At 35.7% G+C, this 14,626-nt stretch overlaps 1 protein-coding gene across 1 annotated transcript; it reads right to left on the bottom strand.

Annotated features, from left to right (window-relative positions):
* Positions 1-8,946: 8,946 nt before the first annotated feature.
* On the bottom strand, positions 8,947-14,028 carry LOC113289966 (cellulose synthase-like protein E6). Its single transcript, XM_026539424.1, has 8 exons — positions 13,317-14,028; positions 12,906-13,046; positions 12,670-12,798; positions 12,359-12,571; positions 11,643-11,772; positions 11,098-11,189; positions 9,924-10,283; positions 8,947-9,795 (listed from the first exon to the last, which is right to left on the bottom strand). Exons 1-8 carry the CDS (start codon positions 13,905-13,907, stop codon positions 9,199-9,201), a joined length of 2,253 nt encoding a protein of 750 aa, XP_026395209.1. The 5' UTR covers positions 13,908-14,028; the 3' UTR covers positions 8,947-9,198.
* Between the last annotated feature and the right edge of the window lie 598 nt (positions 14,029-14,626).

The raw sequence follows: 14,626 nt of genomic DNA, 5'->3' as shown, positions 1-14,626 counted from the left end.
TCAAAGCCAAATGCCCTAGTATACCACGCTGGGTAGAGTTCTGTTACGCGAGACCGGCAAGAATTTACTATAGTGAGGCTATCCTATCTTCACATCAGGGAGTGCAGAAGGGAGACCCCCTTGGTCCTTTGCTTTTCTCCCTGGAATTACACCCTAATGCTTGTAACATTGCAAACAACTGCTGCCTCCACCTACATGCATGGTATCTTGACGACGAGACCATTATTGGTGACACTATGGAAGTCTCGAAGGCTCTCAAAATTATTCAACACGAGGGCAGAGCAAGAGGATTGCATCTAAACATTAGGAAGACTTAAATCTTTTGGCCCTCGACTGTCCCTAGAAGCCTTGAAGAGGGTATTTTCCCAGCTAATATCGGAAGGCCTGTTGGGGGAGTAAAGCTACTCGGTGGTCCTGTTATTTTGGACAACAATTTTTTCGGTGACTTGGTGGTGCAGAGAGTTGATAAAACAATCAGGCTTATGGAATGTGTCAAGACTCTTAAGGACCCGCAGTGTGAACTCTTACTCCTTCGCAATTGTGTAGGGGTCTCCAAACTGTACTTTACATTGCGAACAACTAACCCCGAGTTCCTGCAACCTTCTACTTATCGTTTAGATCAACACCTACAGCAGTTCCTACGGCATTTGGTTACCGGAGATGGCGCTGGCTACGACCCTCTTCAACATCCTTTAGCAACTCTACCAATTTAAGACGGTGGTTTAGGCGTATACATTATGGAGGATGCTAGTAAATACTTCTACCTCGCATCCTGGTTGCAAACTCAACAACTTCAGAGCTTTATTTTGAACTCCGTTGATACCCCAACACCAAGTGCTAGTTTTCAGTTTGCCCTCAACAACTTTCTGCATACCCGCGGACTCACTTCTGCGACTTTCAACATTCATTCAGCCGCCCCACATCCCATGAAAAAACTGGCGGCCCAATATTTTGGTGTCGTTAGACGTGAGATTCTTTCCAGGTTCAACATGTCAGAGAGAGACTCAATCCTGTGGCAAAGTAATAAGCTCGAACATGCCATGGACTACCTGAAGGATGTCCCCACCGCTGGACTGAACCAGACCATTGGTCCCCGGCACTTCAGAGCCATTGCGCAATATCGGTTTGGCATACCTCTATTTCCCGAGGGCAGTGTATGTACTTGCTGCAGGCGCGCTTCGGAAATCATGCCCTCCAATGCGCTAGTGAAGTCGAGCTGAAGTTTCGACACGATTTATTTCGGGATGTAATTCTCGACATTTGTTATAGGGCAGGAGTGTCGGCTAGAAAGAAAGCTTATCTTGGCATTTTTTCTAATGGCGTGGCCTTAAAACCTGCAGACTTACTAGTGTACAATTGGGAAAACGGCTTGGACACATGCTTCGACATTACATTACAGGGGTCTCTCCCTTTGCCGGTAGAGGTATTCGTAGTTTCACACCTGGATGTGCAATCTCTGCAGCGGTGATCCGAAAGCGTTCCAAGTACTTAGACATATGCACGTCTCATGGACATAGTTTTGGAGTACTGGCCTTTACGACTTTAGGAGAGCTTGGTGATGATTTGGTCGTCCTTTTGAAGATGCTGAAGAACTGCTTAGTTAACTATGATATTAACAACAAAATAGGTGGTTCTCTTTTCCATAGGGTAGGTATGGCTATCCAAAAGGGAGTTGGCGCTCAGATAGTCGCCCGTCTCCCATCTATTCCAGTGTAATACTCTTGTTGTTGTTGTTTTTTTCAATAAATGCCCAACATGGTAGTCTTTTAATCAAAAAAAAAAGAATTGCATTTTGTAGTCAATTGTTCAATAAGTTCATGGAGGAAGTTTTAAGAAAGAAGAAATTGAGGAGAAAAGTCAAAGTTCTATGAAGTTCAAGAGTTTATCATCAACAGTTGAAGCCGAAGACGACGATTGAGCATTACAAGAAATTCGAGGAGAAATTCGTATTGGTTGCTCTGTTAGTCCACTTTCCATCTGGCAAAAAATCTATCTGGAACTGGTTAAACTCTTCACATGTACTCTCTTTATTCGTTGTTAAGTAGATAAGAACAATTCTTGAGTGGATCTCTCTCCCGATGTTAATGCCACTGTGGAGTGAACATCTGTCCGCCGTTGAGCGGTAAAATCTCTCTTGGTGTTGTTCCAGTTGTTTAAAGGATCTCTCCCGATGTTTAATGGATACACTGATATATGCTTTTCTCTTGCAATCTAGTTACTTGGCAATAAGTTGAGAAAATTTATGTCGTCATAGCTCTCTGGATACTTGTGACTAGTTAGGTTTTGTGGGTACACCTATTGTAAATCATCCTGACACTATAATTCGACCACGACGGCCACCTTGGGGTTTAAAGGCTTATTGCACACGCTAAGTGCAATCAAGATGCCTGCAACAATGAGTTAGGATTTGTAAATTAAATTTTCTCGAGGACTAGCAAAGAATAACTTTGGGGGTATTTGTAAACTAAATTTTCAATATATTCTTAATGCTTATTTTTCTACTTATTATGGTGTTTTGTGTGTGTGTAGGTACTTTTGGAAGGTAACATTTTTGGAGAATCCGGTTCGAAAAATTACTAAAGGCAGCCAAAAAAATGTTAAAGGCGCTTCAACTTTGGATAAGGGCACTCCCAGAAATGTCCCATAAGAGTTGATAAAGGCACCCCCATAAATTTTACTGTTTGCAGCCCAAAAATTATTTTTTATACCCCAAAATTTCTATTCGCACCCCCTAAATTGCTAAATACACTCAAAATTACTAAAAGAACCTCTAGATTGGTTAAAAGGTGTCCATCTTCAACCTTTTGAATCTGTGTTTTGATAGAAAAATGGGTTTTGAAGAAACATAATTAGGGTTTAATAATTTGATGAGTTTTAATGAAACTAAATGGCTGAAATTGATTGGGGTACTTCCACGTGTTTGGAAGGTTTGAACCACTATTTAGAGCATGAAAGAGATAAAAAAAAGGATATTTGGCAGCTACAAAACGCGTGGAAACGATAAAAAGGAAAGAAAATATTTTCTGAGTTAATGCATTCATTGTGAGAAGATTTGGGAGTTTACAGTGAGATTTGGAGGTGCTATGAGGTTATAAATAGATGTTACGAGTAAGAGAATAAAAAAAATGAGAGTTGGGAAAAAGTATAGAGCTAGAATCGAAGAAATTGAGTGGTTCAGAAAAGTTACCTGCTCCTGCTGAGCCAAGAACACGAAGAACAATAGTTTGTCAGAGACAATCGCAGAAGCCGTCGTTTAATAAGCACAAAAGTGATGTATCATTTACTGTTTCGTTGCAATAGGCATTTTGCAACTGGACTATTGCAACTGCATAGTGGCTAAACATCTTTAGCGACTGAAATAATTTTAAGCTATTTTAATTATTTTTGAATACTATGATTAATCAATATTTATTCAATTTCAGATTCATGAGTAGCTAAACAAATTTCTAGGTTTGAGGAGGAAACTATTTTTTGTTGTGTAATTTTAAGTATTTAATTTTCTTTAATTATTACTTTTTAATTAAATTTTAATTGCTTAAATTTTTTTCTTCTTCATATGCTTCACAAAATCTATTTTGGTAGTTTTTAAGCTACCGATATTTTATAAGAGAAGGAAAAATAGGATTTAAATTAACGGCAAAAGTCATAAAAGAAAGAGTTTTAATGATTTATTCTCCGAGGCATGCGATTGGGTTCGAAATTTCCTTGACTAGTTTTATGAGTAAATTAGAGAAATTAATTACTGAATTTACAAACATCAAAAGTAGTGGAATCCCAAACCCTAGGTATTTATCCCATTAATTATCTTAGAAATTTTCTTTAGTGTTACTCTTAATTAGTCTTAAAACTTAATCTTTAATAAGTCTGAGTATCGAATCCCATACATTCCACTGAAAAAACTACATCAGTGGTACCGTTGGCAGGAAACTAAATCATATTGTTATTTTAATTTTCGATTAATTAATTTTGATTTGCTAACGATGTAGTTATCCTTGATAGATCAAACTTGTTTATTGCATAATCATTCTCTTCTAATATATAAGACCACTCAAGTTTGTTCGAGGATTGATTATATCGGATCTAGTTTTTCAAGATCTGAAGATATATAACTTTTGACCAATCAAAGTTAATATATTCCGTTTTGCGTGTGTTGAACATTAGTAGGAATCAAGTTGTTTTTTGTGCATGTACTATACATTGAAGACTAGATTTTTTTAATTTTAGTATTCTGATCTTTGTGATACTTCGTGCAAACTTGGTTATATGGGATCTAACAAATACTTTATTTTGATAAACATAAAACTGTAGAAAAATCAGAAAAACTGGTTAGTTTCTTTTCCTCGTAGAATTGCTTGACTAGAGCTTGCTGATTGAGAAATATTATTTATATAATCTTTGTTTTGGTATTGATCTTCGACTAAAGGAGTTTTGACATTGATCAGATGGAAAATCCTTTACACTCAACTTTATATCTGACTATTTCCGGGTTTAGAGGTTTACAGTGAGGTAGTTACTGGAACAAGTAAGTCTTTTATTGTTTCGGGTTACGATCAAAAGGAGTTGAGAGCAGAAGTCTTTACAGCATGTGAAGCGTCTTAAGATAGTGGAATCCATCTTCGGATTCATGTGCTTATGCAATATTGGCTATAGGTGCATAAATTAATACTGAAGGAACTAATTAACTATGAGTAGTTTACTTGGTATCAATTATACGACATTCCAATAGCCAATTTATATAACGACTTAATTCTGAGAGTAATCAAAACTGGGATAGGTCCAGGGGTTTTCTGCTTTGCGGTTTTTCCTTATTCACAAAATCTTATGTGTTGTGTGACTTACTTTACTTTCGCATTATATTGCTTGTCATTATAATTAAAGTAAATACACATGTACATTAATCCACTTGGTAGAAGATCCTATAGTTAGCTCAGTTCCGTCCATATAACTATATTCCAGAGTAATATCTTTGACAATTATTTTTTATGTAAGACTAAGCCTTGACCCGTGCCGTAACGGCACGGGCCTTGACGTTGGTTAATTTTTAATATCGTACTTATTGTGTCCCGAAAACTTATCAACTCCTGTTGTAGCGGTTTTTGTCTTTTGAATATGATATAGCGCTTAACCCATGTCGAAACGACATGGGACTAATTTTTATCTGGATATTAAACGAGGGAGGATCCCTTCACACTTTTAGATTCACTTTAATCCACACTTTGGAAGATATTTTTCTTAATAAACCTTAAATGGGAGAGTATTTGAAATTAATATTCTGGGAATATGTTGTCTCGCAAAGCTATACATATCCACAAAAAATGAGCATATTCCGAAATACTAAACCCCACCATCTACTGATCTTAATTTTAACCGTTGAAAATTCGTTGGTTTTTGACGGTTGATTTTCAAAATAGTAGATTACAGGGTTATACATTTCGGCTTTTTCTCATTTTTCGGGGGTATGTATAGCTTGGTAAGACGAACATATCCCCAAATATTAGCTTCAAATGCGCTACCTTTTGGTTTTCATAGAAAAGATAGTGCCCAAAGTGTGAGATACTATAAAAATAAAAGTGTAAGGGGATCCTCCCTCATATTAAATTTAATATTTATTAATTATCGAGTTTACCCTCCTTATCATTATAAAAATAAAGGAAAAACCAATAGATATTTATATTATGCAGTCCACGACTCGATAATTAGTAATTTCATATGTTCTGATTTTGATTCATGTCGTTTGTCTGCAATTATTAAATAACGTGACAATTGATTCAAGTTTTTTTTTTCAATTATCATGTGTTTTATTCGAATTTACGTTAACATTAAAACGGTCAACCATGTTTTACACTTTATAATATTACACATCTTGTAGCGTCACGGGATTAGCATAGTTTATTGTTATTCACCAATAAGCGCTACCACCACAAAACCACATGATACCATTTCTTTCACCATAAAACTACATAGTAAATCTTTAATTTCATTTATAAGTAGTACTTATCACATCGATATTTAAGGTTTAGTCCACCAAAGTTTACATGTTTCTTTAAAAAAAATTAGCCCTTTCAGTGTCAATCTCTGGCTCTTGCGCTGCTACCACCACTGGCGCCTACCCCTATAGGTTGTTGGGAATAATTTTAATTTTCAATCACAAACACCATATACGAGATTTAGATAGAACAAAATTAAGTCGTTAATTAATTTGTCCCATTATTTTTTTCTCCATCCTCTTTTGTATTGCAATCAATTTTATTTTAACATTAAAAACCATGATTTATATGATATGGTACCAAAGATAGCATGGGTGCCATTTGGTTGATCCAGCTGTCATGTATGATTTGATATCATCTCTGAAATATGTGGTACATGCCTTTTTCAATCTTGCTAAAACAACCAACCTCATATTTCACCATACAATGTTATCCGACTATCCATGTTGTAATGACACAATATTAATATTGTCCACCACCACTCACCAGCACCCACCGCCACTACTTTTCCAGCACCACCAGCAAGGGCAGAGCCAGGATTTTGAGGAAGGGGACAAAAAATTCTTGAAATTGGATATGGTGCATAAAACACTTAATAGCTCATTTTATGATAAAAAAATAAAATAAAAAACAATTAAAGTTGGGCTTGGATACGCCTCATACCACCACTAATGTTTCCGCTTCCAGCATTTTTTAAGAACGCCACTGCTTCCACCCCCTATTACCGCCACAAGTGTCTATTAATATCATTTTCATTTTTACCAAAATTATTTATTAATGAAAATATATATTTATTAAATTAATTAAGGGAACATTTTATTAAAAAAACCTAATAAATCATTTATTATGAGCAATTAGTGAAAATCTAATGAATAAAACACTTTATGATGAAAAAAATCAATAAATCATTTATTATTGTGAAACAATAATTAATAGATCGTTTATTAACTCGTGTCATAATATGAATTACGTATAATTATATTAGATTATTTAGTGAAAATTGGATCTAATCAAATTCCTCTGGATTTTCGAACAGAAGCCTGAAAAACGGGGCATTCTGGCTATATACATGTATTTTAAATGCTAGTCGATAGTCAAATTATAATGTGTAATCTGAGTAATTTTAGTAGTTTCTCGCTAAGTGTATCTATCAAGATGAATCCAAAATGCTACTTCCACTAAAGTCTAAAGAAAAAAAATTGGTACTTCAGAAAATCTCACCTTTCTGACCAAAAATTTGTAAATAGATTAAAACCTCGGCGACCTATGATAGCCAAATTTTCATAATCTGGCTAATAACAAAATACAAACACCCAAATTCAGCCATGACATTATTGTAATTAAGTAGGCTATCGTTGAAAATGTATACTTCAGTTAAATATACAATAAATGAAATTCAAAAAAATGATAGAAACCCCAAAAATTCATACATGAACCGATGTCAAAAGAAATGGTCTTCTCAAATATTATTATCCCAGAGTTATTTGATTAATTGGTCAGAGATGTACGTTTTGGTGGAAGAAGATTGAGAGAACATGGAAAGAAGATTGACCAAAAGTATATTTTTGGATTCAAGTCTTTTTCTTTTTCTTTCTGCAATCTATCTCCCCTTCCTAATTTTATTTTTGATTTTGTTTGCTCCAAAGTGAGGAATTAAAGTTTTCAAAATCTATTCGTCCGAACGGATGTGAGTGAGAGAATGAATTGTTCTTTTTATGGTAAGATAGGTTTGTTATTTTCAGTTGATCAAATTTCTCTGTTTTGATTTGACTTTTGAGATGGGATGAACAGAATATGTAATGAATTTCTCTCAATTAAAGTGTGTATTCGTAGGATCGACCGTAACCGTGAATTTATTAATTGGGAGGAAAAACCCGGACCGGTCTTTATCTTTCCTAATTAACTTCGCGAAGCTTCGTTTTATAATACAGTACAAACAAATAGACAGAAAAGTATTCCTGCTAGCTAGGGTACAACCCTTACCGTGACAATAAGTAATTTTTTGTGTATGGATTTTGACTTGTGCCATTTGCCTTTAGTAATTATATGACGTGACAATCTTTTTTTTTTGACTCAATTATCATTAAGGACGGTCAACCACATCTTTTAGTTTATAATGTTACCTATTTTGTGTCGACACAAAATTAACATAGTCTATTACTACTCACCAACCGCTGCCGCCGTCACCAACACAAAATCATATGATACTATTTCTTTCTCCAGCATAACCGCCGCCCACCTCCTGTTAGCCGTTCTTCGTATTTCTAGTTTTGAATTATAAACACCATGTATAAAGTTTTAATTGAACAAACCTAGGTTGTTAATTAATTTATTTCATTATATTTATTTATTGTTATATTTTCTTTTATACTGCGATCAATTTTCTTTTAACATTTAGAACCATGATTCATACAATAGGGTACTAAAGGTAGCAGGGGTACCATTTAGGTGATCCGGCAGTTATGATTATTTTTTCCTAAATAGCATGGTATCATCCTCAAAATATGGTATCTGTTTATATTGTCCACAACTATTCACCAACACACACCATCATAAATCACCCATCGCCACTATTCTTCCACCACCACCACTCACTAACACCCGCCGCCGTTTCTACCAGCCATTACTTCTTACACTACCGCCACTAATTCTATTAATATAATTTTTATTAAAATTATTTATTAATTAAAATACATATTTATTAGATTAATTAAGAGGACATTTATAATGAAAATTTAATGAATTATTTATTATGATCAATTAATAAGACACTAATTAATAAAACATTCATAATGTTTTTAAGTTAAACAAACTAAGATCATTGATTTATCTCCTCCCTAGATAAATCTAGACCTCTCTTTATCTTGCCAAACTTGTCCAAATTATGTTTTGTATTTTTGATTACACAAGACTTGTCTATTATGAACCGATACAAAAAAATTGTGGTACATACTTGGTGTCCTCGTCATTTTCAATTGGTTTTAGCGCATCAAGGTCGTGAAAGTTTCCAAAGTACACATGTCTGTTTTAGAGTGAAAACAGATGCACTACTTACATTCCAGAAATCAAAATATACAACACTGGCCCAAACCAGAATAATGGTGCACATAGATCTAACTGTAACTTTCGCAGATTAAGGCTACTAAATAGAAGACCTTTCGAAAAGCATACAAAGACTAGAAATTAAAATGTACAAAAGTCCCATATCAAATCACATGAAAACTGAAGCTAGGTAGACCAAAGTAACACAAAGCCCGATTGAGTACACGGTCACTGACGTTGGCATGCGACCTTTATCCATCCTCAAGATCATGGCCTTGTATATCGGTAAGCTCATAATGCTTATATATCCTGAAATGATTATTTGTAGGACCAACGCCAATGAGTTACTGACACCAAGACTGGTATTGAGTTCTGCTTCTTCAAGATTATTGGACATGACTGTTGCTGTGACTAGTGATACTACTGTCCTTGCAAGACAGTATAAGTTCAGCAGCGACAGAGTTATAGGTGGAATAAACATGGGGGATGCGACTGCAAATTCCATCATTTCTTTGTTGTATCTCTTTAATGCTTCTTCATCAATGACTTTGCTAGTAATTTCAAACCCTGATTCAGAAATACCCAATGCTTTCAAAATTGTGACCATAACTGAAAACAGGTACGAGGATGTTCCTTTCAGCATCCACATCCTTGTTTCGTTCCACCACATCTTGAAGGTCCCTTTAGCCAACATTAGCTCCGCTAAACTAAATACATGAGAGCTAATCCCTAAGAAGATGAAAATCCTAAACCAAGGGTTAGTTACCTGCAAAACAGAAAATAAACCAAACAGATATTAACTAGAAATAATATAAACCAAGTATCTAATACGACATGATAATGCAACCAAATGCACATCGAGGTATGAACTAAGTGTAAAATTCACTGACAGACCTTTGGAAATAAGGATATCCCGTTCACCATTGCTAGAGGGGGCACGACAGCATAAATGAGCATTGGTAAGCACCAGAGTGCCCACAAAGTGTAGAAACTGTAGCACATTATTTGTCCCAGCTTTAGTTTCCCATCTCCAAAAAGATTAGCCAAACTCATAGGACAGTAATCTGAGAGGAAGATCTCAAGCAAGCCAGTTGACCATCTTTTGTGTTGAATGAGGGTGTCGTTGGTGTTAACTGGTGCCAAACCTAGAAAGGCCTTCCTCTCAGGGCTACAAAATATCGAGTTCCACCCCCTTGAATGCAACACTAGCCCAGTGTATACATCCTCAACTGCACTTCCATACATTAGTCCCATCTACGTAGCAAAAACAAGAACAGAAATAAGCGCGTAAGCCACTGACATTCTCGCTTGCATTAACATGACAAGTAGTGGGCACGTGCGATGCACGTCGGCGACATTACTTTTTCTTAATTTTCCCTTCTGTTTGTTAAAAATCGGTACTTTCATTTTATTTTCAAATTTGGCTTATTATTAGGTAAAAATGAAAAAGTGTAAATATCACTTTTAATGAAACCGAGGTAATCATTTGTATTCCAAACTATAATCTATAGATTTTTCTAAGTAATTTTATAGTGTATCTAATGAAGTATTTGATTTGAGTATCATATAGGCAACATATAAAAGTTACATAGGCTCTTTTAATTTACCTTTAAATTATAGTAGCTAGTTTTTTGGAGAACTATAAATACATTAAAAAGTAAAATTTTGATATTTTTATTTATACTCGTTGAGTAGGTAATTCAAAGAGTTTTCCAAATATATAAAATTCACAAAAATCCGACGTATCATTTAGAAGATACGAAGTTTTGAAATATTTGTCTTCTCTTTTATAAAATGACGTTTCTGTAAATAAACGGTTTCACATATTATTATTTTTAGGTCCCTAATCTGTTAATCGTTTCCGTACTTATTTAGATATATATTAACCAAAAAGTCCTTATTCCGTTAATCATTTTAGTCCTATTCCGTTTGGTGAACCAAAAAATGAGTAAGGATTATCATTTTGGCTTGTTTGCATTAAAGAGGGGGGAGATTTTTAAGAAATAAAATGAAAGATTAATCATAACGGCAGTAGAATATGAATCATAACTAGCAAGGGTATGCATACCTCACTCCCCCATGGTTTGCCTTCCTCGTATGTGCAAGTTGTTACAAGTTTTGCATGAACCTCCAATTCAACCCAGTTCTTACTTCCTCTGACTGCATCACACAGATTTGTTTAAACACTTGTTGATTTCTAAATAATGGTTCATTTAAATACATAAATCTGTTAATATTTGTAAACTCTAGCCACGAAACAATCATTGCTGCATTTTTTATGGAAAATGGGTCATTTGTCCAAATATTTTTAAATCACGGGTTAAATGGACGAGTAAAAAATAGTTTGGGTGAAATGGCCAAGAAAAAATAGTACGGATGAAACATGAAACTGGTTTCATCCTAGCTTAAATTTAAAAAATAGCAAGGATGAAACTTGATATATCCTGTGTAAATTAAAAATAAGAAAAAATATTTGAAAATGGGCACGATGAAACTGGTTACATCATGCCTATTTTTACATTTTTGTCCATTTAAAGTATCAAAATCTAACTGTCCATTTCACCCAGGAATTGTTGACTTTGATCTTTTTAACCAATTTTGTGCATTTTTTACCTGATTTGTCTTCTAATTTGATTTTAACATTTGGATCATATTTCCTTCCATTAAGAGACTCCCGACGGTGAATCGTACCAGTTCCAGCGTACATAGGCCCATTGTGTGCATTGGTGCCGAAAAATTCAATCTAAAAAACAAGAAACATGTCACTTAGAGCAACTGCAGTGGTGCGATCAAAACCAAAGATTAAAGATCAAAAAAAAGACCAAAATTTGGGTTTAGTCCGTGTTGTGACGCAACGGTACATGATTAAAATTTCATCAGGCGGACTTTTAAAGTCCGCCTCATTTTTTTTTTTTGTAAAATTTCATCAGGCGGACTTTAAAAGTCCGCCCCATTCTTTGCAACTTTCATCAGGCGGACTTTAAAAGTCCGCCTCATTCTTTTTTTTTTATTATTTAATTAAAATTTCATCGGGCGTAATTTAAATCTCCGCCCGTTAACAAGCGTACTTTAAATTTACGCCCAGCAACAAGCGTACTTTAAATTTACGCCCGACTATATTAGAATTTGGGATTTGGTCGCGACCATATTTGGTCTGGAATTTGATCTTTGGTTGGGATTTGATCTTTACTCCGTCCCACTGTGTTACGATCTCATCCCAAATTTTTGGTTATACTCGCCCACTGTGGATGCTCTTAGGGAACAAATTCACATAAGAGGCAAAAAAAAAAAAAAAACACATGACATGACTTTGGTTCCTTTTTAAGTACCTCATAAATTCTTTTCACGCCATTTCCGTACAAATCATTATCCGTAATCCCACCAAAGCTCTGCGGGAACTGAACATAGCCGATGCGGTGGCTTTCTTTAGGGTCTAAGAAATAACAGACGGCATGGCGAAGTGCTTGTGAATTATTAGAATACATGTCGCAGTCGACATTGATAACTAACGGGGCATTACTTATCAATGCCGACACTCGGTTCTGCACAAAATAGAAAAGCTTCCCAGTTAGATTAGTAACTACTAGTAAAATAGAAGTTCAGACAGAATTGTGAATCTTAAAATAGAAGAAGTACGTACCAAGGCGTTTAACGCCCCGGCCTTAAAACGATGGTGGGAAGTAGGTCGTTTTTCTCTGGAGACATATACAAGGGATGGCATTGGATTGCCCTCGTCATCTTTATCGACTCCATTTCCACGCAGCAAAACCTGATCAGACGATATAAAGATGATAGCATGTCAGCTGATTTTTCTTTTCCTGCATTGACGTGTTTCTAGTTTTGCGATGAAATGATTAAGAAATCTAAAACACTCACCTCGATTATGCTGGCATGGTCACGAGGGTCGACCTTGGTATCCCACTCCTTGAAGCCCTTGTGCTCATTTCTTGTTTCAATTGGCACATTTCGTATTTGTCCTGCCTTTTCAATCCGCTCTTGCATCTTCTCGAATTTGGCCTGCATCAACAACCGGTTTATGAAACAGTTTCAACAAATCGAAACACAAAAAAGGAAAAAAAAAATGGAGATATTAGTCAAACATTTTCACAGTCAAACTTGCACAAGGTTACGAACTCACTGAAACGGGTATAAATCCTAACCTAACCAAGTACCCTCTCTAACCACCACACATATGATATCACTAGAAGGACAAAATAAAAGTGGCAACTTGAGTATGACACGTAAGTGAGCTATTTCAGATAATAATAAATACAGATGTTTATGTACCTTAATTTTGTCATATTCCTGCCTGAAACTTTGACCGGAAGGAGAAGAAGTTGATGAAGTGGAGAAGTAAACTTTTGGGGACCTTGGTTCTACATTATATTTCTTACAGAAAGGCAACCAAGATTTGGCAAAAATGGAAGCCAGATAAACGGCGTGAAAAGTCAACTGAGAACCACCATCATCGGAGATATAGTAAGAGAGCTTGTTAACATCATAATCGTAAGACATCAACGACAATAGAGTGTTTGCTACTATGGAAGGCGGCTCTCTGTCTGGATCAGCCGTGCACACTAAGACGTCAATCGGTGGTAGATTTGATTCTGCCAGACGTTCTGGGTATTCGACATGATACGTTGGTGCCCATCTGAATCCTTGCTGTAAGAACCAAGTGACTCCAAACCAGAATTCAGCTAAAGTTATGAGAAACCATAGAACTGGATGATCATAAGCTATATTCGTGACGCGATAGTACAACAAAGAAACTATTCCTGTAAGAAAAACCAGGAAATAGATCTTGTAAAGAAACCGACCGCCCGCTTGACGGGAAGTGAAGAGCCGCTCATCGTCGAGAGATGGTGATATGACCGTCATCTGGAGAGAACTGTAGACACGGAGGAAGGAAGTCAACAGTGTACTAAAATGCCTATGCCTTTCTTCTGTGTTTTAGGGCGGGTAATATTTATATAAGTTGATATGAATAAAGAGGCAAGTGATGAGAGTAGGTATACAAGTTGGTTTAAAATAAAGACTCATTTTCAGAATTTTAGAACGAAAACATAAATGACTCAGCCGTCACATGGGGCATGGGTGTACGAGGGTTTTATGTTAAGATCCCACGGAGAGCACGTTGTTGACTAAACTCTTGCTCTACCACAGCGTGCAAACTAACATTACGTTGCATTAGTTCAATTATCAATTTACACAAGGAAAGTCATTTTTTATCCTTGCAAGCTGCAACTTTGCATATTTGGAAGAAATGATTGGACCCGTAGAAGTCCTTTGACTCCTTTCCTACGGGGACATTTGATAGGCGGTTGTTGTGGATCCATGACAATCCCCTGCTTGGTAAGTATTAGAACAGTCAAAGAATAGTCAGTTTTGTTTAACTTGACTACTTTATCGGTGCCTATCAAGTATATGTTTCTCTTATAAATATTGTTTGTTAGTAATAACCACTTTGTGTACCTGGATACATTTCTCGTGGTATTAGTATTTGGTTTAGATCCTAATGGGCTAATCGTAAGCTTTTCATATTAAAATCCTACGCTTTTCATATTAAATTTATTTTAAAAGAAATGCTTAACTTTGCG

Source organism: Papaver somniferum, chromosome 6 (genome assembly GCF_003573695.1).
Source record: "Papaver somniferum cultivar HN1 chromosome 6, ASM357369v1, whole genome shotgun sequence".
NCBI lineage: Eukaryota > Viridiplantae > Streptophyta > Magnoliopsida > Ranunculales > Papaveraceae > Papaver > Papaver somniferum.
Note: the sequence above shows the minus strand (reverse complement) of the source record. Positions and strands in the feature narration are given on the sequence as shown.